The 25171-nt window shown below is 37.7% G+C and overlaps 1 protein-coding gene across 2 annotated transcripts in view; it reads left to right on the forward strand.

Annotated features, from left to right (window-relative positions):
* Positions 1-25171, forward strand: part of ZNF385D (zinc finger protein 385D) — a 749898-nt gene that overhangs the window by 629441 nt on the left and 95286 nt on the right. For both annotated transcript variants that reach the window (XM_045857166.1, XM_045857167.1), the window contains one exon: positions 3941-4051. In XM_045857166.1, coding sequence (XP_045713122.1) covers positions 3941-4051 — 111 coding nt within the window. The remainder of the gene's footprint in view (positions 1-3940; positions 4052-25171) is intronic.

The raw sequence follows: 25171 nt of genomic DNA on the forward strand, positions 1-25171 counted from the left end.
ATATTATACTAGAAATAATTTAATTAAAACATGTCTATGGTTCAGAATCCCAGAGAATTGAATATTTTTGTGTACTGTGAATGCCAAGATTGTTATACCTACGTTTCCTACAGCTTACTTGACCCAAGAAGCCCCCTTTTTCTCTTGCCTACACATATTGGCATCTCTAGAGCCTGATTTTGTAGAAAAACTCCTAATGATGGTGTGCAATGCACAGTAAGCTATGATTGTTTTGACAGATCAGACCTATTTGTTCATGGGGTGGGGGAGGAACCAACGTATATGACTCATCTTTTTGAACAAAATGTTTGATCAAAATGGTAAATAATGGTATGTTTAAACAAAATGATCAGTGGCTGTGTGTGTGTGTGTGCATGTGTGTGTGCCCCAGAGCTGATAGTAGATGCTACTTTTAATAAAGTTACATACCATCTAGATTCATTTAATTAACTATTTAACAACAGAATCAGTTTTTATATTTTGCTCTTCATAATTCCTTGTTATAAATGGTTTTGCATATATTTATAAACATATATATTAAGAGAGTTGAGTATGACCTGTGTTCATTAATGAAGACATTAAACTTACTTTGTTGTACTAGATTCCTAAAGGATAAAAGATAGATACTTGTTGTGTAACTATTGTTTGTGAAATTCATCTTTAAAATATAATTTAGTTGCCTTTTTTTAAGTATACTGGGAAATAAAATTGTCTCTGGAGAAGAATATACAACTTTGCATTGTGATACTTGATTTTATAGCCACAGTGATCAGAACATCATTCAATTCAAATGAAAGAATTAAATCTAGAGAATATGCCACTTTTACTTATGTGGTTTCTAGTTCCAAAATACCTCCTGCACAAATATGGATTGAATGTGGTCACTGCTTCCCTAATGTTACTGAAAGATCAAAACAATATGCTACTCACCAACATGAGATAAAAACTCAGCATTGCATTTCAGAGAGCATATTTAATATAAAGGTGGAGTTCATTTTTATTGCATAGTATTATTATAAGAGGACTTCAGTGTTCCTAAATGGGTTTTAGACATAACTCACTTTATCCCCTGATAGAAACGAGCCCCATTTATGCCAAGAACAGAGTGGTACATACCATGATGAGACAAGTACCTCTAAGTCCATGACCTTCTTCTGCTTTGAATTTTCTTTAGCCATTAGCTAAAAGGGAAATTATCCCCCAGTGTTCTCTGCGATTGTTGTCATACAAGCATTGGGATGATATGTTTAAAGTCATGTAAGAATGATCCCAGAAAGTAGAATGAAGGCTGTTGAAGCAGCCAGATTCACACATTTGTGTGGTGGTTGACTTTCTCAAGCTGTGTGCATTGCCCATCTGCGGAAATAGGAATGGTATGGGGTGACAAAGGTTTGGAAGCTTAGCTGGGGTGGGGGACTTGGAGAAGGGTGTGTGTGTGTGTGTGTGTGTGTGTGTGAGTGAGAGAGAGAGAGTCCTGTAACATTCCTTATACCCTTCCAAACTACTTTGTGTTAGTAGGGTCAACCTAAAATAAAAAGACTGTAATTCAAAGTTAATTTTAATATCTTTTTTAATTATTCAAATAATTTTAATGTTTTGATTAAATCAGTGAACTGAATTTAAGAGTGAGTTTTAGATGTGTAATGAGACTTGAAAAGATTGTAGAATTCACTAGAAACAATTCCTATGTTCATCAGCTGAAAATGAATAACCGTATTTTGGCATTTCCATGTAGAAGAATACCACTCAACAATAAAAAAGAATAAGCTACTGATACATGCAACCACATGGTTGATTCTTAAAAGCATTATTTTTAATGAAAGATGACATATAAAAGACCACATATTGTACAATTCCCTTTATATGAACTTTGAGAAGAGTCAAGATTACATCAACAGAAAGCAAACCAGTGGATTCACACACTTGGGGTGGGAGGAAGGGATTGACCACAGAGGGGCAGAAGGGAACTTTTTCAGGTAATTCAGATGTTCTGTATGATAATTAGTATCACTGTGTGTATAGGTCAGATCTCAACCAATTCTACAGTTAACACTGGTGAATTTTATTGTGTGTAAATTATACCTAAATAAAACCAGTTAAAAGCAAAACATGTTAGAATTCACTAATAAGGGAGGAAGGGATACTAGAATTTGTTAATATCTGGAAGTGACCAGAAAAATCACATTGCTGAAATTTATCCAGAATCTGGGTAAGGATTAACATCGGATAAATAAAATTTAAAGTGATGGTAGAAGATTAAAATTGTTACACCAATAATTTTCTTTCTCTACCATTTTAACTGTTAAACCTATAAACCATGATGCTTAGTGCATAGGAGGGCACTTAACAAATGTTGAGTGCTATTATTTTTCTAGTTGTTATTTAGAATGGCACATTAAAAGTACTGAGAAAACTTAATAGAAGTTGTGAATATGGACAGGAACATCCTCCCACCTACCAGTGAGGAGAGCCTATGAGTTAACTGGTTCTGATGATTTGAAATACACAAAAGGTGGTGGGATTTATCACCTAAATAGGGTCATTAACAAGCTACAGTGTATCAGTGAAGGTGGCTTTTAGCTATTTCACGGACACATTCTTAGCTTTGGTGTGTCTGTCAGATCATATCTCAAATATTTCAACCCACCGTGAGCACTTGCAGTAAGAACTTTGTCTGACAAGAGTTTGGAGTTCCAAAGTCCGTAGGCCTTCACCAGAAGTCACGACTGTGTACATAATATTTAAATCATTCTGAATTTTCGAGGCCATGTGAGGAATGGGCAGCATGACAACAAGGACTAGAGGAGTGTGAGGCTCCTGTTAACTTTGATCTCACGTGTACTGCAATAGAGAAAGCGTGCTGTGTCTTTCTGTGCATAATACGCATTTTTTGTACATTGTACATGAGATTATTATGCCCTTTATTATACCCACGGTATGCATTCATTATACTCATGTGTAATGTGCATGCTTATTTTCCCCTAAAAAATATGGGCAAAAAAGTGCACATTATACATGGCAAAATGCAGTAATAGCCAACATTTATTGGCTCCTTAATGTGCCCAGCACCGACTGTGCTAAATAAATTTCATGATTATCACTTTTAAGCCCCATCCTAACCTTAAAAGAAGCAGATAAGCAAAGAGGTTGCACACATACTAAGAAGCAGATCAAAGTTTTTATCTGCCTCACACAGTCGAGAAACACTGATGTGGGCGGTAGGGCAAAGCTCGGTAAGGAGACATGAAGTTTCATTACATCCTGATTATTGACATGTTTTTGGTGTCTCTTGTCCTGTCCTGGGAAACTGGGATGGAGAAAGATAACTGATTTGTGGCCCAAACTCCCTGAACTTCAAATAATAAACCCATAGGACACCAGTGTGTATTAGAGGGTCACGAACTTGCTGTTGACTGCATCGATGGCTCCATATGTTTGAATTCTTAGAGAGAAGGAATTGTATGCTATGTTCTTAAGGTAGGAAAGATACCAAACATAACATAAGGTTTATGTTGGATAATGGTCCATAATTTGTTTTCAGAGCTGACCCCCTGACCAAGTCTATTTTGAAAACCATCTGGGACAATGATGTAGACGCACTTCTGCATACGATTGCTGGGCTTTATAATAACTTGAGTTTTGATAAACCTTTAATTATATTTTAGGATTATCAAACTGAGAAAATTGTTGATTCTAAATGAGAAAAACAGTATGCAGACTCTAATGGGTACATTTATTATTTCCTCATAATAGTGAGCTTCAGGCTTATTGTTTTCTATTTTTTGACAAAGTAGGCATGCCATTTCCTAGAATAAAAATGTTTTTATAATGTGCGCAGTAGATTGAAGCTGTACAGATTGACTCTTTAATGAAATAGGCAATATTCCAATGGAACTGACAAGCTTTATTTCTATTTGTTGTATTTTTTTTCTCATTACAGATGGACCCGATTCAGAAAGCTGTAATAAATCATACATTCGGGGTTCCTCTTCCTCATCGGAGAAAGCAAATCATATCATGCAACATTTGCCAGTTGAGATTTAATTCCGATGTAAGTTTATCATTTAGTATATGATAAAAAATGTGCTATGCTGTTCTAATCTTACAGAAGAGATTTCTTAAACATGTTTCTCCAATAATGGAGCATGTCAAAATTCAGAGATAATATTTTAACTCCTTCTGTGCTTTAATTTTGGAGTTTATTATGTTTGGTTGTTTACTATGAAAAAATCTCGCATATATAACCTTATGTACTTGCTGTTTAATGGCATGTTTTAGTTCCTTGAGAATACTAAATTTAGGTTATATGCTTTCCCTTTGGGGAATAGTCAAATATAGGACTGTTAGGTTTTCAGTAAGTTACACTTCTGAAATAAGATAGGTCCCAAATTGTATTTCAAGGTCAAGATTTTGGCTTTGTAAATTTTTTTTGCCTGCCTTAGTGGTGCCCAATTCCAGATCAGCCCTGTGTCCTTAATTATATTTGTGTTAGAGCTCTCAACTTACTGTCCTAGAAATAATAACATTTTAACAGGGGTCCTTAAGCCCTCGAAGCACTCAAACCTTTAATGAATAAAACTGAAGTGGAGAACATTACAGAAGGCAGACAATTGTGAAGCTGACCAGGGCTTTGCAAATCATTCACCAAGAGTTATTCAAACCTTTCATACCTTTCCTAGCGATCCAAGAAGACTATTGGTGAGAAGCTAATTTTGGCTTTTGGCCAATGTGAAAAATACTGCTCCCCACAACCTTCTTTGGTGTGAAGTTGGTCCTGAGAAATACAGAAAAGAGAGGGAATGCTGGTTTGGAAGAAATAGAAATCAAACACCTTGTTGACACGCTAGGCAAAAAAAGGACCCCATCCTCTCAAAATGCCTCCTCCAAGGTGCCATTACCTTGCCCCCAGTTGAGTTGGATTGTGGAGATGACCAAAGAGATCTGAATTCTGGAGAATGTTAGGTTTGCCAGTATTTAATCTCTGTGTGGAAGTAGGATCCTTAGATGCCCTCTGGTGCGGATAGCATATGAGATAATCAGGCACAGGAAATAGATGGGCGTAAATAAAGTGTTTTTTTCTTCTGTGAGAACATTTTATTTTGTATAAGATTGCTGCTATCCTATGAATTCATACCTCCTAGTACAGTATAATCATTGGGTCATTTTATAACATCCCTTCTGTTGGCTTCAAAAAGAGAAGAGAGATTACCTGCACAGCATCTGAAAAGTATTTGTTGCTATAAAAAAGAATACACTAAACATAGAGCATTTTATTTGGAGGGATTTTTTGTTGTTATTTTTTGTTTTGTTTTGTTTTCTTGTTTGTTTCTTCAAACAAACAAGATGTAAATTGTGTGAACTTTTAAAATTTATGAAATTTACCATAGTTGAATGTATTAACTAATATTTTCAAATGATCAATATGACACAGCAACCTCTTCCAGCTGTTGTGGAAAAGAAAGACAGAGGAGCCTGATGTGTCAGTAAGAGTTCTGAACTCAATACAATGGACCCTTGAACAGCATGGGTTTGAACCATGTGGGTCGACTTAAACATGGATTTTTTTCAATAAATGCATATAGCACTCTAGGTGTATTTTCCCTTCCTTATGATTTTCTTAATAACACTTTTGTCTAGCTGACTTTCTTATAAGAATCCAGTATATCATACATACAACATAGAAAATATACATTAATTGACTGTGTGTGTTTTCATGAGACTTCCAGTCATCAGTAGGCTATTAGTAACTAAGTTTCGGGGGGGAATCAAAGTTATACATGAATTTCAGCTGTGCAGGGCATTGGGGCCCCTAACCCTGTGTTGTTCAAGGTCAACTATCACTGCAAATTTGATCATTTCTGACCACTCACTGAAGAATCATATAGTTCTCTTATTGTTTCTCATTCTGTAGATAGAACTCAAAGTCATATTTAAGGACTTTAGAAATATTGTCAGGTATGTTTTAGGAAATACATATATATTTATGTACATGATTATTAACATTAAAATAAAGAACCTAATATAATATAAAGAAAATTTACATACTTTTTCTAAAATGTAATTTTATTTTATTTCCTTGGTAAGAGAGAATAACACTTTATTTTGCCAATGAAGTTTTAAGGCAATATAAGAATCAATGTGTATTTATTAGAAGCAATTGCTTCTCAATCTCACAACTTTGTTTTCAGGTTAGTCTGGCATGTGGTAAAAGGAAAATAGTCAGGGTATTTGGGGAATTTAGATTAATCTGTGTGTCATAATTAAACAATTGCAAGCATGACCAGTTCACTGTGATTCCTGTGTAAATCTTCTATTGCTGATGTGAGAAGTTACTCTAAAACCTAGTGGTTTAAAACAACACACATATTATTTTACAGCTCTGGAGGTGGGAAGTCAGAAATGGCCTCACTGGATTATGTTTCTCCTTCAGACTGGAGGGGAGAATTCAGTGTCTCGCCTTTCTTTTCTGGGTCCTAGAGGCCGCCCTCTTCCCTTGGCCTGTGACTCCCTTCCATCTTCAGAGCCCACTGGATGATCGAATCCTTTCTCTATTACTGATTGTCAATCTTCTTTTCCATGACTGTGGACCTTGTAATCAGTGTGGACTCACCTGTATAATCCAGGATAATTTGTCTATTTTAAACCCATCTGATTAGAAACCAAATTTCATCTGCTACCTAATCCCCATTTATCATGTAATGTAACATATTCATTGTTGAAAGGGATTTGGAGTTAAATATCCTTGTCCTGCCCACCACAGATATTCATTTGGATGCCTGATAGAGGTCTGAATTGGATTTCCTGGCCACCTGAATTTATCAGATAGTTACTCAGTCCTGTCTCATGGGTCTATATAAACTGAACACAAGGGAATTCACTGCCCTCCCCCTTTTTTTTATCTTGAACTTGAATATAAATACACTTTGCAGTGCTAATTTTTAATATTGACGTTTTTTTAAAAATAGAAAGGCCCCCAAAATTGAGTTTATAAATGACATAACAACATTTTAACTATGACTTACAAACAAAATGTAATTACTGTGGAACTGAAATACAGGAGTAGAGACTCCATTAGAGACTTTAAAAATATCTCCATAATATTATTATGTCAATAAAGGGAATTAGTGTGCTGGAAATATTAGTTTTGTTTACTTATTGACTGGTCATAGCCATAAATCTTAATTTTATGTAATATTCAAAACTGAACACTGAGATCAATTGAATTTGTTATAGGTTTTCACATATAAGAAAATAATCTCTAAGTAAAGAGAAAATACAGATGTATATCCCATTAGATCTTTTAATCCCAAGGCAAGGTTTTGTAATCTAAATACAACTGCCTTTTTGCTCTTTCCTGGTAAATCTGGAATTTATCTTCCTCTTTCCATTCTTAAACGTAGAAACCTTTTGGAAAAATACACTGCAATTCACTTGTATGCTTGGTTGAATCCTCTATCACATAGGAAAGTATTTTTTGCCTTATGAACCTTTTTACATTTCAAAGCTTCTTCCCTTTCCAATGAAAGTAATAGTTTGTAGCTCTTTTCATCTCTGCATCATGAAAATTCAATTTCCTTTTCCTCTAAGCTTTTATTTATTTTCTGACCCTTTACATTATAAACTCTGTATTTGGTATTATGCCATACCTGTTTCCTGGGTAGTTCATTTTTGGCCCTGTAGATATCTTTTTAATGCCACATTGTATTTTATGTACTTTAAATCAGATCGCCTTCTCCTGGTGTAGGCCATTCTTTAGGGCAGGGCGGAGGGGAAGAAAAACTGTTCTCAAGACTTATATGAAATACACATGGAGTTATGCAAAAAGCTTCTAATTAAAGACTGAAAGGCTATAATTCACCCAATTATTTTTTATCAGCATTCTAAGATAAGCATAAATTACCATTGGCCTGGGCAAGTTATTAAGTGTTCCTTTGAAAGACAACTTAGAGCAGGGCCAGCATGGATGTAAGATTATTAAGTGATGTAGAGAATGATTGCTCAATGACTGTTTATAGAATGGAAAATAAGATCTCGGGCCCCCAGCTAAGGAATTACAACATTGTAGCATGTATGCCTCACTGTGGTTAATCTCCTAACAATAGCAATTAATAATATATTACACATAGAAGGAAAATTCTGCTAATTTCATGTGTGGACACTGAGGAGCCAAGAGTGTGTGAGATTGTACCAGGCTACCTGGCCAGTAGCTGGCCTCACAGGGTCAGTGGGCACCTCTCAGATGTTGCTGCCTCATCTGGTCCAGGAGGGCCAGCAGGTCTGTCCCAAAGTTCCAGCGGATCCTACAATAATAGCATGGACGGAAATCTGTGTGTTTCCTGTTCATGTAACTAAGTACAGTGGGTTCAAGTATTGTACCCAAAGCCAACGTTGCTTCTGTTCACGAATCCATTTACAGCAAAAGAAGTGAGTTCATATGCTGGTGCCCCGGGATTTTCTCTGGTCTTACCATGTTCCTATAACCCAGAGTAGCTGATCTTTTGGGTGGTAGAATGAATGGCCGATTAAAGGAGGAGGCATGGCACCAACTTGGAGGTACCACCTGGTGACAGTGGAGTTCTCACCCGTAGGATGTAGTGTGTGCTCTGAGCCAGTGGTTGTGTTGCCAGAATTCATGGGTCCAGGCTCCTGGGGATAGAAGTGAGGCATCTCTGGCTGCTACACCTAATAACCCCTCACCCATTGTTCACTTTCCTTCTCTGCAACATTGAGCCAAATCCACTTCAGCTTCAAGTGGCAAGAATGACTTCAGTCGTCTGCAACGGAAGCCCTCCTGGTATGCTTACCGAATCAGCCTGTCCTGGGAGATGCCTATGCATCAGCTTCTTTTTTCCTTTTTTTTTGGGGGGGGGGTGGTAAACAAACAAACTCTCCAATGAATCTTAAGTTTGCAAAATTTGAAATTCACTGATAAATGTTTTTTGTAGTAACTACGAGGTAGGTTACCTTGGTGAGTAGCTTCAAAGGACGCTTCCCCCAGACAGTGAGGAAGCTGGATGCCCCCCTCCTGTCCCACAGAAGAGACACCTCTTTGGAGACAGGGATTTGATTATGGAATGTGGGGGGATTGGGAACTGGGTCAAAGGAATCATGGCACATGGCCCTAGAGGGGATTACCTGGATTCAAATTCTGCCTCACTAGGAATGTGGCTTTGGGCAAGTTACTTTAACTCACTATGCCTTGGTTTCCCCTTTGGAACAGGGGGAGAATAATAATAGTGTCTACTTTATATTCTTGTCTGGGGCATTAAATGAGTTAATACACTTAAAGCACTTAGCAGGGCTCTTTGGTATATAGTATATGAGGCACACACCAAGTGTAAGCTATTTAAAACACTTTACCATTCATAACATGAAAACTTATCTTACACATGCACACACAATCTCACTGGAATTCTTTTAAAATAACTCTCATTAGGCAACCAAGGCCCAGAGAGGGTGAGTGATTTCCCCAAGGTCACACAGCAAGTAACTAACAAAAGCACATCTGTAATGGAGGCTAAGGACTCAAACCTAATTGTTCCTGTATTCTGAGTGCAAGGACTAGGTCCCACCTGACCCCAAGAAAGTCACACATAGCTCTGCATCCTGTGGGCCTTGAGGAGAAAGTGACTCATCTGTCTGTCTCCCATGGTTCTAGAAATGGTTTGTGCTAGAACAGTGTGATTGCATTAACATTTTGCCCCTCAATGTATTTCCAATGTTCTTTCTCGAAATTGCTCTAAAACTCCAGGTCCCCATGGAAACCTCAGGAAAGATCGCCAATTTTACTCTAAGTGAAAGTCTGCTACGACTGCTCCCTTGATAACAAATAGGTATTAAATGCCTGGCTCCCAGACTTCGGCTATAGCCCCTGGGCAAAGCCACCTTCTGAAACTGAGAGGGCGAGAGAGACAGTTCCATCTCCAGGGCCAGGCTGTGGTCAGCTTGGAGGAAAGGGGGAAGAAAGTCACCTGAACCCCACCTGTGTCCATCAGACTCTGGACAAGGTACTTTACGACAGGAGGCTGGAGTGAGTTGCTTGCTGAGAGTATGAGAGTGGCACTAATTAAATCAACTTGGGATTAAAAAATAAAATGAAATAAAATAAAATGACTTGCCATTCTTTACAACCATGCTGTAAGGACTATAAAACATAACATGTAGGCAATTGGATTATAAATTGTAGAGTGAATGCAACGGGAAGATCATTTTTATTTTATGAGATAATCAATGCAGTTACAATTGTTTTTTTTTTCCCTGAATGTTAAATTATTTCTTAAGAAATACAAATATTTGAAAAATTGTTTATATCTTTAAGTTTTTAAAGGAATCTATTCAATTTAAAGTGTCCACATTCCATGCATGTTTGTGTTGATTTGAGGTTCTCATTCCTGGTAAATCTTAACCTTTTACCTTTGAAAAGCTGAGGGGCAACTTTTCCCTGGCAAACCTGCGTTTATTAAAAACTCTCAGCCTCTTTAAGTGTGTTGCTGCTGTTGCTGAGTCTCAAAGGCTCTGGGGGACCCAGTTATAAATTAAACTTTCAGGCAGCTTTGAAACATCGCTTTCATGAGAGAATGTCCCCTGTTCATCTGCAGGGCTCACAGAGCTATTTGAGCTCTGGCCTGTGCACCGCGGCTGTCCTGTGGGGGGCTTTTCTTCTTCAAAAGCAGCTCTATGAGAGGGCCATTCAGCTTCTGTGAGAGGAGAAACACATCTGGAACCAGATGAGGTTCAGCGGGGCCATCAGGTCACCTTTGTGGGAGGAACTAGCTCTGGAGTACGTGGTGATGACTGCAGGTTGTCACTGATTTTGAAACAAATGATGAGGACATCTCTGTGGAAGGGATTGTACCCTGAGTGTGCATTTGGACACTATGTCACCCCTCAGCTTCACTGGCCCTTACTTCTGAAATGGAGCTCACCTCTCTGTCGGAATTCTCAGGTAACAAAAGCAGCAGAAAGAACAAGCGAGAAATATTGGGTCCAGCTACTAGATATTTTAGGACAAAATGAGCCAGTCAGGAGCACAGGGATCTGTTTAAGCACCGTACTTTCTTTGGCAGTCTTTTTAAAATGAAACTTCAACATTGGGACATGTTAGGACTCTCTGAGTCATCAATATTGCAGAGTTTCATCTGTAGATGAAATGAAGAGAAAGGACAGGGAAAAGAGAAATCTTTATGAAACAGTCCTTATTTCTCTGGGCTTCTTATCTCTGTAAGCAAAGAAAAATAAAATAGTAAAATTCACTTTTCTATAGAATTCTCCTAGACATGGAGAATTTGACCTTGAATGCCTAGAAAGAGAAAGTCGATTTTAGATATGACAAGTAGATGCATACATAACCTCCAGTAATCAAAGAAATATTTGTTTTTCTATGCAGTACTGTGAGCACCTCAGAGAATTTTTGTACAATGTTAGGACTTAGAGATGTCTAGGAAACCATCCTGTCCATTTATAGATGATACAAATGGAAAAATCAAAGGCCAGAATATTTAGTCGGCTTTTTTCAAGCCCCTTAAGCTATTGAAAAAGCTGGATTTATCATCTCAAGTGACATACCCTAAGGGAAATTTATTTTGAGACTTGCATTGTTCTCACCTGACAGTTTTCAGCTAAGACAATTGATCACTTAAGTCCCACACACAATACAGAAGTTAATCAAGGTTAATAGCAGTTGTACATTCATAGCTAGACTGCTGGTAGCACAGATAGCTAAAATAAAGAAACACATTTCAGAACTGAGAACCACTAAAAGGGCAATAATAATTGCAGTAAGTGTTCAAGGGGACAAAAGAAAACCTGTTGAGTCTATTTCATCCAATGCCACCTATTGAATGCAGGGAATTTGTGAAGAGGGTCAAACATCAGCAAAGCGTAAAAGGAAAGAATGTGTTGGGTGGGTACAATTTGTTGAAGCAAGAGATATGTTTGCAATGAACTGAACTAAGCTTTGTCTACGTGTCCCCAAAAGATGAGGCAAGAAACCTGTTAATGTTGGGGAAGCTCTGCAAGTCTTAAGATAGCGCTTAATAAATGTGGAGTGAGTGAATGAGTGAAGTGCTCAAAACCGGAAACCTTTTCATGTAACAAGAAAATGAATGTAGAAACAGGAATCTCTGAGATGGTCTAAGTTTCAGCTTTGCGGCCATTCAGAGTAATTGCCACATTTTAATAAAAATGGAATTGTAGGTTGCCATTTCCCCAGTGCCTGCTTCCTCTGCAATGCAGTGTATACCCTAAGCAACTGGTTCCCGAAAACCTAAGAAAGGAAATTCACGTGACTCGAAAGGGAAATGAGGAAGTGGAATTAGATTTGAGTGCAGCCTAGAAACTGAACCTTACAATTTTGAAAGTTTGCCATGTAGTCACCTCTAAATTATTTTTAAAAAATCAGTTTAGTCAAAATTCCCAATTTTAACTTTATGATTATACCCTGAAGATTTCGGAGCACATCAGCAATCTTATCACTGTCTGATTAATGAGGTCTTTATTATCCGTGGAATAAAACCTTTGATATAATAATCCAGTTGCCCAGAAATGCTTGTAATACATATCCAATATAAATGCCATCAATTGTCTTGTATTTCTTTTCACATCTGTATACATTTCTCAAGGTATGACTAGGCACTAGAAATCTTAGAAACCTGGATTAATAATCAATAATTGAAAGTGTGAAAACAGTGTGTTCATCTTTTCATTCATTGTAGTCACCATCAGACCCCTCTTGTCCTTTTGTTCTGTTTCATTACAGTTTATTTCAGCAGTTAATAAATCATCAGTTTCACTACAGCACTAGTAATTAGGACTAAATAGAGTGGTTTGTTCCTCAGCAGAGGAGCAAGAAAACTTGAGAAAAAGGTAATTCGTATTAGTGGCTGTTGTTGGGTCATTTTGGCTTTTATAGCCCTTTGTACCCTCCCTTTCTTAAGGGTTACTAGTTGATATCATATCTCTGCTGAGCCCTATTCTATTAATTAACTAGGATAATTATGATGAAATACATTTACCTTTCTCAAGTGTCCACCTGCCCAAAGATCTCTGTACAGATGAAGTGAACTTATCCAATCATTTTACCTTCTTCACACCCAAAGTTTCTTATGATGCCTATATTAGGAGTGGTTGTTTGGTTTCATGATGAGCGTAAGGAGAACGAAGTTGTACTTTGCATGCTGTAAATCACATACTACACATACATTATATTGCTGGGATTTCTTTGAGGACATTAGAACCAGAACTTGAAAAAATGGATGCACTCCTTCATATTCTGGGATTCTCTGCACAGTCAAGCTACTGTGTTAGAGCACTGCACTTACTCCCAAGATTCTGGCCCCCATTCCCCTTTTCCAAGCTGGCTAAACCTCATATAAATGCAGAATACTGCCTCTGGGATCTGTTTTCTCGGTCCAAATCTATGTTTTGATGTAAATTGAATCTGATAGTGGTAAAGGTTGCAGTCCTTTGGGGAACTCCTTCTCGGTGAGGAGGGAGGGAGCTGAGGAGGGCATATGGAGGCATGATATGCTATGAAAGTTTAATTTTCTGTGTCCATGTGTGATTTTCAGTAGTGCTTTGAGAAGTGGAGAGATCACTTCTAAGAATCATGCGTGTAATTGATCATTATGTGGTTTACCTTTTATTGGGCCTAAGTGAGCTTTTAAATTCCTGACATCAGATGGACCTGATATTCCAATAAACCTGATAAGAATAAATTTGATGTATGGCAAATTTGATGTACAGCAAGTTTATTCTTATCAGGTTTATTGGAGTATCAGGTTCATCTGTATGACTATGAACCTTTTCTTAAATTCCTTATAAATAAGGTTTCAGAAGGTAGTCTCTGCACAGGTTTCATCCATTTCCCAGACAGAGCTTATTTTCTCTGCATCAGTGAACTTGTCATGATAATCAACTTTTTTGTCCCAACCATCAATCACTCTTGATTACAGCTGGGTAGAAGTTCTGTTCTGTTGATCAGCTCATCAGTGCACATAATATTACACCTGGAGGCCAGTACAAATCATCCCTCAATGGGAAAAGTGTTTTCCTTCAAGGCTTTTGTCGATGGTTCTATCATTTACATTTGGGTCTCATGGAGTTTTCATGTCTCTCTTTGACTCTAGCTGCTCTCATTGCAAATATTCCCCAGAAATAGCTTTCAAAGTCCGGTTGATAATTTGTACTATGTTATTATTATGCTGCTTTTGCCTTCTTAATGCAAAAGAATAGCTATGATCGATTGTTTTCTTATCTTCATATTAACTTTTCCCCTTTCTTAATGTTGTTACTGTAGAAATTAAAATTATATGAGTTATAATTCAATGAATATTCATTATTTCTGTAAGAAACAGTTTAGCATATGTTTTACTAGAATGTTTGCAAGTCTAATTTTGTTGATTTTCAATGGTTTTCTAAGTTAGACTTTTTGTTTTATATTTTAACTTGGGCTAGGGAATATTTATCTTTAATTTTCATCTTATTTTAAGTAACACTAACCAGCTCTTCTCATGGTTTAAAAAGACATTGAGAAGTAAATGTTTCAAAATTCGTTGCTCAAAGTCAGTATTACTCTTAGCTGTGTCTACAGTACATGTTATATGCAATAAAAGTATTTCTTTTCTCTCTAAGCCGAGTCATATTTCTCAAAACAGTAACATTTTCAGAGCAGTACTAGATTAATGATAGAATGTTATCATAGTAAAATAGTTATTAACTTCATAGAGTATTTAAAATAAATATGTATATTTAAATAAACATTTAATATGTTCTTTGTATAATCCACAGACACTCTTTTTCTTGTATTTTGTAGTATTTTTATTACTTGATAAAATACAGAACAATAATTTAGAGACATATAAAACATATTTTAACATTTCAATTGCAAAGTATAAAGAAAACTGAGAAAAATATGAAATTATAAGATAACATGGATTTTATTATAAATCATGCCTCACTATTAAAAGAATTAATTACAAAACTTAAAATTTATTCTATAAATGGACTTCCTGTGTTAATGGTATGTTTGTATTTTTGAGTGATGAAGTAGGACAATAAAGAAAAATTAATGTTTTCATTTGATACCAACATATAGACACTATTACTTCTTACCTTAATCTATGAAACAAAACAAGGACAAATGGCATCAATTGATGAGAAAGTGATCCACAGAGAAACATAAACCACACAATACTGAATGGGTTTGGAAAAGTTGATCTAGGAGCTCAAGCTGGTTCACTGATGCATGTGTGGTCCTGGGTCTTCTCAGTACAGTAGCTTTGACCAGTTTTATCAAGGGGTACTTTGTCATCATGCAGGTTTAATAATTAATGTGAATATTATGCTGCAGCCACTCTTGTCTCATTTACTAAGCAGTCAGCAGACTGAATCTTGTCATGAAAAGTAGGTCAAAATAGTTTACCTCTTCTTAGCCCAGAGAGGCTAGTCAAATGGTTTGCTGCAAGGAACTTCTCATCTTTAGATTTGCTGTATGGCTTTTATACATTCTTTACATTTTACTTTATTTTTTTAATCCTCACCTGAGGATATATTTACTGATTTTAGAGAGAGGGGAGGAAGGAGAGAGAGAGCGAGAGAGAGAGAAACATGAATATCAGAGAGAAATACTGACCAGTTGCTTCCCATATGTGCCCCAAGTGGGGATCAAATCCTCAGCCTAGGTGTGTGCCCTGAGCAGGAACCAAACTCACGACATTTTGGTGTATGGAACGACACTCCAACTCACTGAACTGGCCAGGGCTGATCTTTCTACTTTTAAATAATAGCCACAGTGTATGACCTAATGCCTAAATTTGGAAATCAGACTAAGTGGCTATGTTTGTATATTTAATAAAATACTAAGATTGGCTGAAAATGTATTACAATTTATTGGAGACTGGTATGCAATTACAGGTATTTATTTTAAATGAATAATTCAGGAAAGAGTTTCCCTTTTCTATTTTTTTTATGGTGAAGATGTTTAGTTATATTTTAATTATATTAGCGCCTTACATGCTGGCAGAAAATTTGATGCAGATTTTGGGAAGTGACCCATTTGTCATGGGATCAGGTTACTAAAAGTTTGACCACGTTATCTCCTCTAACTTGAAACATGTTGCCAATGTTTTAAATTGAAAAAAAAGCTAAAAAATAAAACCTCAGTGGAAATGAAAAGTCTTGAAGAGTGCATCTTAGCATAGTCCTGTCTCATGAAGAGATGTATTTTCTCTGAAAGGCATCTCAATTCTAGTTCACATAAGAATGGCTTCAGTATCCGGAGGTGGAAGAAAGAAATGTTATCTATATAAATTTCAGGATGACGTCTGTATTTATATCTCTAGCTGAAGTCAATTCCTCAGCTTCCTACTTGAGTACCAACTGCTCACTGAATATCTTCTACTTGTTTAACTAGCAGATATCCTCAATCCCTGTCATTCCCTTCATTTGTTTTCTTTTTTCTCCACCCTTCTTACCTGCTGGTTCTTCTCCTAAGAACTGGTTACCTTCTAATATACTATATGATTTATTGATTTATTATGTCATTATCCACTGCTAATTAGTATGTAATCTCTCTCAGGCCAAAGACTGTGGCCTGCGTGGCTCACTGTTTTGTCCAAGTACTTGGAGCACTGTGTTTCCAGATAAGTTGCCACAGCTACCAAGGGTGAGAGGGAGGGGATAGGGTCAAGGAAATGCAGGACCACCATCAGGCGTGGTTAGTGGCCCCATTTCAGTTTTTCCTTCATGCATGTTGGCTCATTTGGGACAGTGAACACATGTGAAAGTGACTAGTTAGAGGCAGATCATGGGTTATGAGAGTTTCTAGTCTAATAGTCAGCTATGTGTTTCTCCATTTCTCCAATGCAAAGCAGAAAATAAAATTAAAGTGGTTGTGTGTTCACCTTGCTAATTATTTACTCATTATAACAAATTTCCCTTTATTCTTCTAATAATTCTTTGAATTGTTTAAAGTTCTACAATAAGCATTCTCCATGCCTAACAAATGGGAGAACAGATAGAGATGTGCCTTTTTTTGTTGTTGTTGCATTAACTCTGACAGTTGCCAAGACATGAGATCTTCATACGTATTGCACAATCCCAGATTTCTTTAGTAACTTAATGGAATAATAAGAAATGTCCTAGTAACTAGGACTGAGTATTTTCTAAGATATGGTTCGACTGAAGAGAGGAGAATCAAAGCTGCGTAATGACTCAGTAAACTCCATGTTTTAAGTATTCTAGAAGGTCACTGTTAGCTAGCAGTTAAATGAATAAAAATAAGACTATCAAGTGTAACTGATAATTCATACTTAGAGTAAGAGGACTTTTAGAGGCAGGATCAATAACAGGTATAATTTTTGTACTTTCTTGACATCACAAAAAAATTCTGGACAAATTGTTACATCCCAGTTGCCTTGTCCTTTAGATGATTTAGTCTAAAGTAGTGAAGTCCTAGGTACTAAGAAGACATTGTCTGAAATTATGCCATGTATCTATCTTTGGACCTCAGTGTTCCTTATGTGGAAAAGAGAGCTGAGGTTGATTTTAAATACCTGGACCTTCTTTCCATGGGACTCCAGTTCCCCCTATGGGGCAATTGCTCAAAAGTACACTATTGGCACCTAAATATTTCTCCTTCCATAACATGAAGGTCATCAGAGGTGTCTTTCGTGAACTGTGGCTTCAAAAATCATCCATCACTGCAACAATCTCCCCATAGATTAAGGACTAGATTTGCATTCTAAATTAGTTCTTCTAGCAGCTGCCTAAGGTAACTTGGCTGTAAGTTAAGAGTTTGCATTTGATCATCTGCCAGTAAAGATCATAAAATTCAACTTGGCAGCAGAATTTAGGAAAAGCGGTCTCCGCAGCCCAGCTGTGCTTATCGCGGTGAGCGGCCTGTAAAAGCACTGTTCCAGCTCTCTCTCTCCTCCCCGTCAGCACCGGAGTGACTTGCTGCTAAGCCGAGTTCCAGTTTCTTTGTGGCAGAGAGTTGAACCACGTTTGCTGGATATGGAAGGGCAGGAAAAGGAAGATTATGTTAAGCCTACTACAGTAAACATTTTAGAGTGTGGAGAGAGCAGTCTGTTCAAATTTTGGATGATCCCTTGCTAAAATCACCAAGACCATTGTTTGGGCTTGCACCTAATCCACAATGCAGGTTCCGATGAGAAAGGAGTTATTTTCTGGATTACTATTTGTTCTGGGTCATGATATGGAAAAACGTAGATCAGGGTAATCCTGTCTCAACACTTACTAGTGGTGTGGTATTGAGCAAATTCAACTTCTGAGAATCTCAGATTCTTATACAGTGAAAATGATAACACTACCACATTAGATACTGTGAGGATTAAAGGGAATATTGTAAGCAAAGCAGTGGATTCACAGTGGGTATTACACTAATTTGTTTTCAAACTTGGTATCTTTGCAGAGTCACAAATTACAAACCCATGATAAGGATTGCTAGATATCCAATACTTCTGTCTTTCTCAGTTAGATAATTGACTGTTAATTTGGCACTGCCAATGTATTCTGTCCTTTTGGCCATTTCTTTCAGTAAATCTTTAAACATGCCTAGTCATTGTTATTTTTTAAAAATATAGGTAGGTAATATAGCCCTGGGTGGCGTAGCTCAGTGGATTGAGCACGGGCTGCACACCAAAGTGTCGCAGGTTCTATTCCCAGTCAGGGCACATGCCTGGGTTGCCGGCCATGACCCCCAGCAACCGCACATTGATGTTTCTCTCTCTCTCTCTTTCTCCCTCCCTTCCCTTTCTAAAAATAAATGAATAAAATCTTAAAAAATATACAGGTAGGTAATATAAATTAATCCTGGAAGCAATTTATAGCTTGACTTGGCAACTGACAGGTTGATTCTGGTTCCCTCTCTTTTGCTTTTTATTCAAAGCCACAAGATCTTGTGTAATAAATGCACATTTGACCTAACATTTTTCTGAAAATGGTATCCAGTGAATTGCTGTTCAAGTATCAGACAGTTGGCATTTGGAGTTGTATAGATACATTATGGAGGCACAGGTATGGTTATAAATAAGTTCATATACCATGGACAGATGCACAGAAGTTTTACCTCTATAAGCTTAGACTGGAGTTCAGAGGCTTAGTGCACTGAAATGTTTCTCAAAGAGAACTGCCCTTTAGTCTCACATAGGAGACAGATAGCATGGGCAAAAAAACAGGTATTTTCCAACTGATAAGCACTCACATGGTCCTTGCGTGGTTTCCTACGAGGGGAAAAGTTTCTTGTGTCAGCAGTCCATGCGACAGGCCTGTGATGAACGGCTTCCTCTGCCTCCAGTTAAATGGTGAAGTGCTTATTTGCCAGTCCATTGGGAAGATTTAGAGCTGCAGCGTCCTGGGTGAGGGCCACTGGAGGTTGGGTAGTACATCAGTAATTTCAGGGACCTGTGATGTCTTGTGGCCTTGTTTGTCACTGTAGCTTTATGCATAACTTATCAATTTATGGCAGTGATTATATCCATCTTCACGGTGCAGACTCAGGCTGAGAGTCACAAGATCTTTAACCCTCATGTCTCTGGGAGGCCGTTGCACAGCCTTTCCAAAATCAGAGATTAGTGACATTTTGGAGTGCCAGGGAATGAATTTTATAGGCTCTTTGTCTCTGTGAAATGCTTTGATTGACTCTCTTAAGTGTATTCTTAAATGCACAGTACCTAGAATAGTGTCCGGCCAACACCGGCATTCAACAAGCGTGGCATGAACTCAATATAGGCTGCAATGACTATGCTGAAATGAATATATGCTTGGGAAGGATAAGCAGAAAGGTGAAACAGAAAATGACCCTGGAAGTTGCTGGATATATTTCTATTTGGGGGATTTACTCAGAATAATATACTACTATGAACAACCAACAGAGAAACACTGTACAAATGCTGCCTGCATTTGTTTCAGATGTGGGGTGTAGATGATTTCATTTTAAAAGTATTTTTCATTAGGCTTTCAGAATTCGTATGGGAGCTATAGCCAAAATGGTCCATTTTTAAGAATATCTTAAAATCTAATTATCCAAAATCTAATTATCCAAAATCTATATTTAGTGAAATACGATGTTGAGTACACTGAAATTTTTGCAACACGTACTATTTATCACTCTGTTCTTCCCACACATATCTTTCATGCAGCCCCTCTTCCACCGCAGACTAGTAAGATGGGCATATGAAATTGCTGGTTTTAAGTTCAAAAAGTGGTCAAACGGTGGCTATTTAACATGATTCATTCGTAGGTGTATACAAGTACACTTTAGTTATTCCAACAGCAGTCCTGTGGGAGAAATACATTTCATCTGAAAGCAAATTGCCCTTTTTTGCTGTATTTTTTCATGTACGTCTTGAAATTGCCTAAAAACCCCATAACCTGCACCAAGATTGGTTTATGTGTCATAATAATAACAGTGTCCTGAGCAATTGTAGATATAACTGTTGCATGTTGAGAACTTAATGTGTTTAAATTCACTGCCTCCTATGCCCCTTATAATGCCAAGTTCACCAGGACAGGGACTGAGATTTTTTCCAGCAGGATAACCCTAGCGTCTAGCACAGAGTTTAGTAGATGCATGGATTTTAACCTTTGATTCAAGAATGAATGGACAGGCAATCATGCATTGTTGCTTCTACTTTGCCAATGAGAAGCTCGAACTCTAAAAGCCTATGTAAGTCCCTCTTACCAGCAGGTGGTGGGGCTCGCAGGATTGAAACCATGTCTTCTGACCACAAAGTCCATGCATTTCACTAAATACAGTGCTTTTCTGTAGCCACCATAAAAGGGAAAATACATCTTTTGGCAGTTTGAACTGTGAATTTGTTTCCTGTTTTCTTGAAAGATCTTGGGAATATGTGACATAGACTTGGATGACGGAGAAAATAAGAGAGTGAGAGTCGAAACTGTGATGGCAGCCAAGCCAGCATTTAATTAACAAACTCAATCAATAAAAAAGCTCATTTATTGTCTCACCAAAAATCAAAAGAAGAAATAAATCTCAAACGTGTCTTTTCAAGTAATTTTAACAAGAATTAAAATATTCAGTGTCCCAGGTTCGATTCCCAGCCAGGGTACATGCCTGGGTTGCAGGCCGTAACCCCCAGCAACCGCACATTGATGTTTCTCTCTCTCTCTCTCTCTCTCTCTCCCTTCCCTCTCTAAAAATAAGTAAATAAAATCTTTAAAAATATATATTAAAAAAAAGAATTAAAATATTCAAGCAAGAAAAAGGAATGTTTCTGGAACACAGCATGTCTTGCTTCCTGTTTCTTTAAAATGTACTGTGTTGAATATGATGTTTTAACTGAAAGGTACCTCTGAGGGCATCCCTTCCCCTTGAATCTTAAGCATCCCAAAGCAAGTTCCCAGGAACCATCTTGGAGAAGCAGCAACTAGCACCTGTGGAGAGGAATACCAGGAAGTGGAGGAATGAGAGATTTTCTCACCAGCGTCCACTCCTAGCTTGTAGCAGAGCAGCACCTCTTTAGTCTGTACTTACATACAGGTGAGAATGATCTCACAGCAAAAACTTTTAAGGACACAGCTATGTCCGTAATATTACGTTGGGGTGACCTAGTTCCTTGCCAGTAAAGAAATCAGCCCTGACTGGCATGGCTCAGTGGATTAAGCACTGGACTGTGAAGCAAAGGGTCACAGGTCCAATTCCCAGTCAGGGCACATGCCTGGGTTGCAGGTCAGGTACCCAGTGTGTGGCATACAAGGGACAACCACACACTGATGTTGCCCTCCTTTTCTTTCTCCCTCCCTTCCCCTCTCTCTATAAATAAGTAAGTAAGTAAGTAAGTAAATATCTTTTAAAAAAGAAATCCTATGTTAGATGACTGTGCATGTTCACAAATTTATTTCTCTCTCCTATCTAATTTCCTGTGAGTCCACAAGGTCATCCATTAGTCCAGTTGGATGGAATCAGGGATTTCTTCCTTTTTAATCCACTCTTCATCTTCATTACCTGTGTTACTGTCCTTTGGGTCTGCAGAGCCCCTGGCAAGTTATTCTCCCTGCTGTTCCCCCACAGCTGACTCTCAGTCATCTGCTTCTCCTTACAGTTTGTTTTCTTGCAGATGTAACTGCAGTAGAGCTGGGCGTCTTTCGACCATGCACCCTCTGCTCTCTGGAGGGGGGACTTAGGCTTTCTAAGATCCTTAGAATGAAATACCCAGAAAACAAACACCCCCCCCCCCACCTGCTGAGGGTCTGTTTTAGCACAACTCTTGCAAGTTATTCTGAAAGCATTCTTAACATTGTTTTTCTGTCTTACCAGAACTACTACTGTTTTCTCTTCCCATTAGTGTAAGTGAGACCTGATTAGGGTGCAGTTAGTTGAAGTTCTTGAAAGCAGATGAGTCCAGTAGTTGGATAGAGAAAATGCTATTTCTTCTGCAAGAGGGTTCTAATGTGATAAAAAGTGAGGAAATCAAAGACCAGGATGGAGATGCCCCGAATTTCTCACTCAAATTTAGTCTTTGTTCAAGGTACTATAATTTTGCTTCTCTAATTTGGTCCTGACAAAGTAAAAACTAGTGTGTCATGTAATAATTTTGCAAATGGAAACACTTAGGTTTGGAAAGTAGTAATTTGCTCAAGGTCATGCTGTCCATGTTTGGAAAGCCAACATTTAAACTCAGGACCATTAAATTCAAACTTAGTTTCATTTGATTTAACTTAGAATAAGACTTATACCTGTTGCTTAGCTCATAGACATGGTTCTATGATCTCCTTGGATGTATTAAAATTTGTACAATGATTTATTCATTTTCTGCATTTACACACCTATTGCAACATAATGTTTCTTCTTCACTTGAAGGTAGTGACAAAGGAATGCTTTCAAAAAGATATGAGATGTATAGATGAAATTCATGTAAGATTAAAAAGAGTATCATAAGATTATCTCTCTGTCTCCTGAAAAGATTTTTTTAAAAAGATGGAAGTAATTTATTTTATTTTTTTAAGCTTTCTAAGTGTGTGATAAGAAATAACAGCCAGGAAAAATGAAGAAACATAAGAAGCTGTAGGTTCAAAGGTTCCTAGAATAAAAGTAGTGCTTATTTTTGAAGTTCATGGTGTTAAAGTCATGGGGAGTTTCACCAGTTATTTGTGGGTCTGTGTAGGAAGGAGCAGGGCTTTTTGATCGATTCTGTCCAAGTCAATAGGAGGTCAGAAACAAAATTCCATTGCATGTTGTCAGGAGGTAGGACCTGGCTGTGATGTAAGACAGGGAAAACCTTCTAGTCGTGGTCTCGCCTTTGGTTTCAGGTAGAGTGAGCATTGGGGAAAACTGAGCATGCCAGTCATACTGGTTTGTGAAAAACTGACAAGGAATCGTGTAGAAAGGGTAATTTGGGTCTATCCAGATCTGTGGTCCATACCCCTCCTAGGTATTTCTTTACTCCAGGCTCGCCAAACAAACACCCAAAGAAGCCTGAAGAAAGATATGTTATATTCTTGCTTCTCTTAAAATCATGGAACATGTAGATTTTCAGAGCACTTTGGTGCTTCCTTTAAGCAAAGATTAGCTGAAAAATAAATCACGCAGACTTCAGTGTGCCTGTCTGCTCACACACCCTCTCACCCTCTCTCCTTTCCCTTGGCTGGGAACTGTGTGTTCATCTAGATGTAAAGCATAATAAGAAGGTAGATGCCTTCATTAGGTTAATGTAACTCTGGCTGTTGTGTAAACCAATCAAAAGATGTATCATGGCTCTAATAATAGATATTTAAATTCTGCTTGGGGAATGTCCAAAATATGTGCCCTTCATTCATTGGCACATCTCTTCCAAGTAGTGATTCAGCAATCTTGGCCCTTTCATCCTGTGGTTTTAACATCTTTGACGTGTAGCTTCCAAGCGGCTGCGTGTATCTGCATCCAACAGGCAGAAGTGTAAAGAGCCTGGAAAATTGTGCTTGGGAAGTCTTAGTGGACCAAGGCTGGCCATATAGCAGATCACATCCACTCATCCTCATTGTCTGTAACTCAGTCATGTAACCTTTAAGTATAAGAGTAGTATAGTCAGGTTGTGTGCCAAGGAAGAAAAACTAACTTTCTTCTGTGAGTTCCTCTCAGTGTGCCCTATAAACTAGCTAGAATATTTCAAAAAATATTGTTTTCTTTTTGTGGTTAAAGATAGAAGGTTATAGAAGAAAGATTATGAGGAATCGGCTGTCAGAAATATACTTCTATTTTTTAATGTTTTCTTGCCCTGGCTGGTGTGGCTCAGTGGTTGAGTGCTGGCCTGCAAATCAGAGGGTCACCGGTTCGATTCCCAGTCAGGGCACATGCCTGGGTTGCGAACTAGGGGCATGTGAGAGGCAGCCACACATTGATAATTCTTACCCTCTCTTTCTTTCTCCCTTTACCTCTCTAAAAAATAAATAAAATCTTTAAGAAAGTAAGTTTTGAAATTTCTTTATGATATGATGAAAGTATTATAAGCTTTGGAGATAGGAAAACCTAGTTTCAAATCTTTCCTCGTGGACACTGAGCAAGTCACTTAAACACTATGAACCTCAGTTTTCTCATCTGTGAAATGGATATACTAAAATCTAATTTTGAGGGAAACTATGAACTCTTCATAAAATCCTTTGTATGTACAGATAGGATAAAACAGTATATAGGGTTTGATAATATTCATGGCTTCAGGGATCTACTGGGGGTCTTGGAGCATATCTTCTGTGGATAAGGGGGCTACTATATCATGATTAGGGCAATCTGAATTCTTTGTTTCTTATCTAAAAAAAATCTATGGACAGCTTTAGTATTAGTTGTGTTAACTCTAAGGAGCTGTAAAAAATAGACCTTACATTTAGCAAACATACACATTTATTTCTCTTATACATAATCTTTCTGCAGTAAGCGTTTCTGATTGACAGGCAGCTATGTTCCCTGCTGTTTTAGTGACTTAGCAAGTCATGACCATTGCAGATGTTGAGGCTATTGAAGACAGAGGGTGGCCAATTAAAAAAACTGATCTGTGGAGGAAAGCCTTAAGTTCGTATTTCTATGAATAATTAAGATCAGGGCTATCCAACCTTTTGGCATCTTTGGGCCACACCGGAAGAAGAAGAGTTGTCTTGGGCCACACACTAAATACACAAACACTAATGAAAACTGATGAGCAAATAAAGGGTTTTAAGTAAA

The sequence above is a fragment of the Phyllostomus hastatus genome, unplaced genomic scaffold, assembly GCF_019186645.2.
Source record: "Phyllostomus hastatus isolate PE091 unplaced genomic scaffold, TTU_PhHast_1.1 phas_scaffold_129, whole genome shotgun sequence".
In the NCBI taxonomy this organism is placed as follows: Eukaryota; Metazoa; Chordata; class Mammalia; order Chiroptera; family Phyllostomidae; genus Phyllostomus; species Phyllostomus hastatus.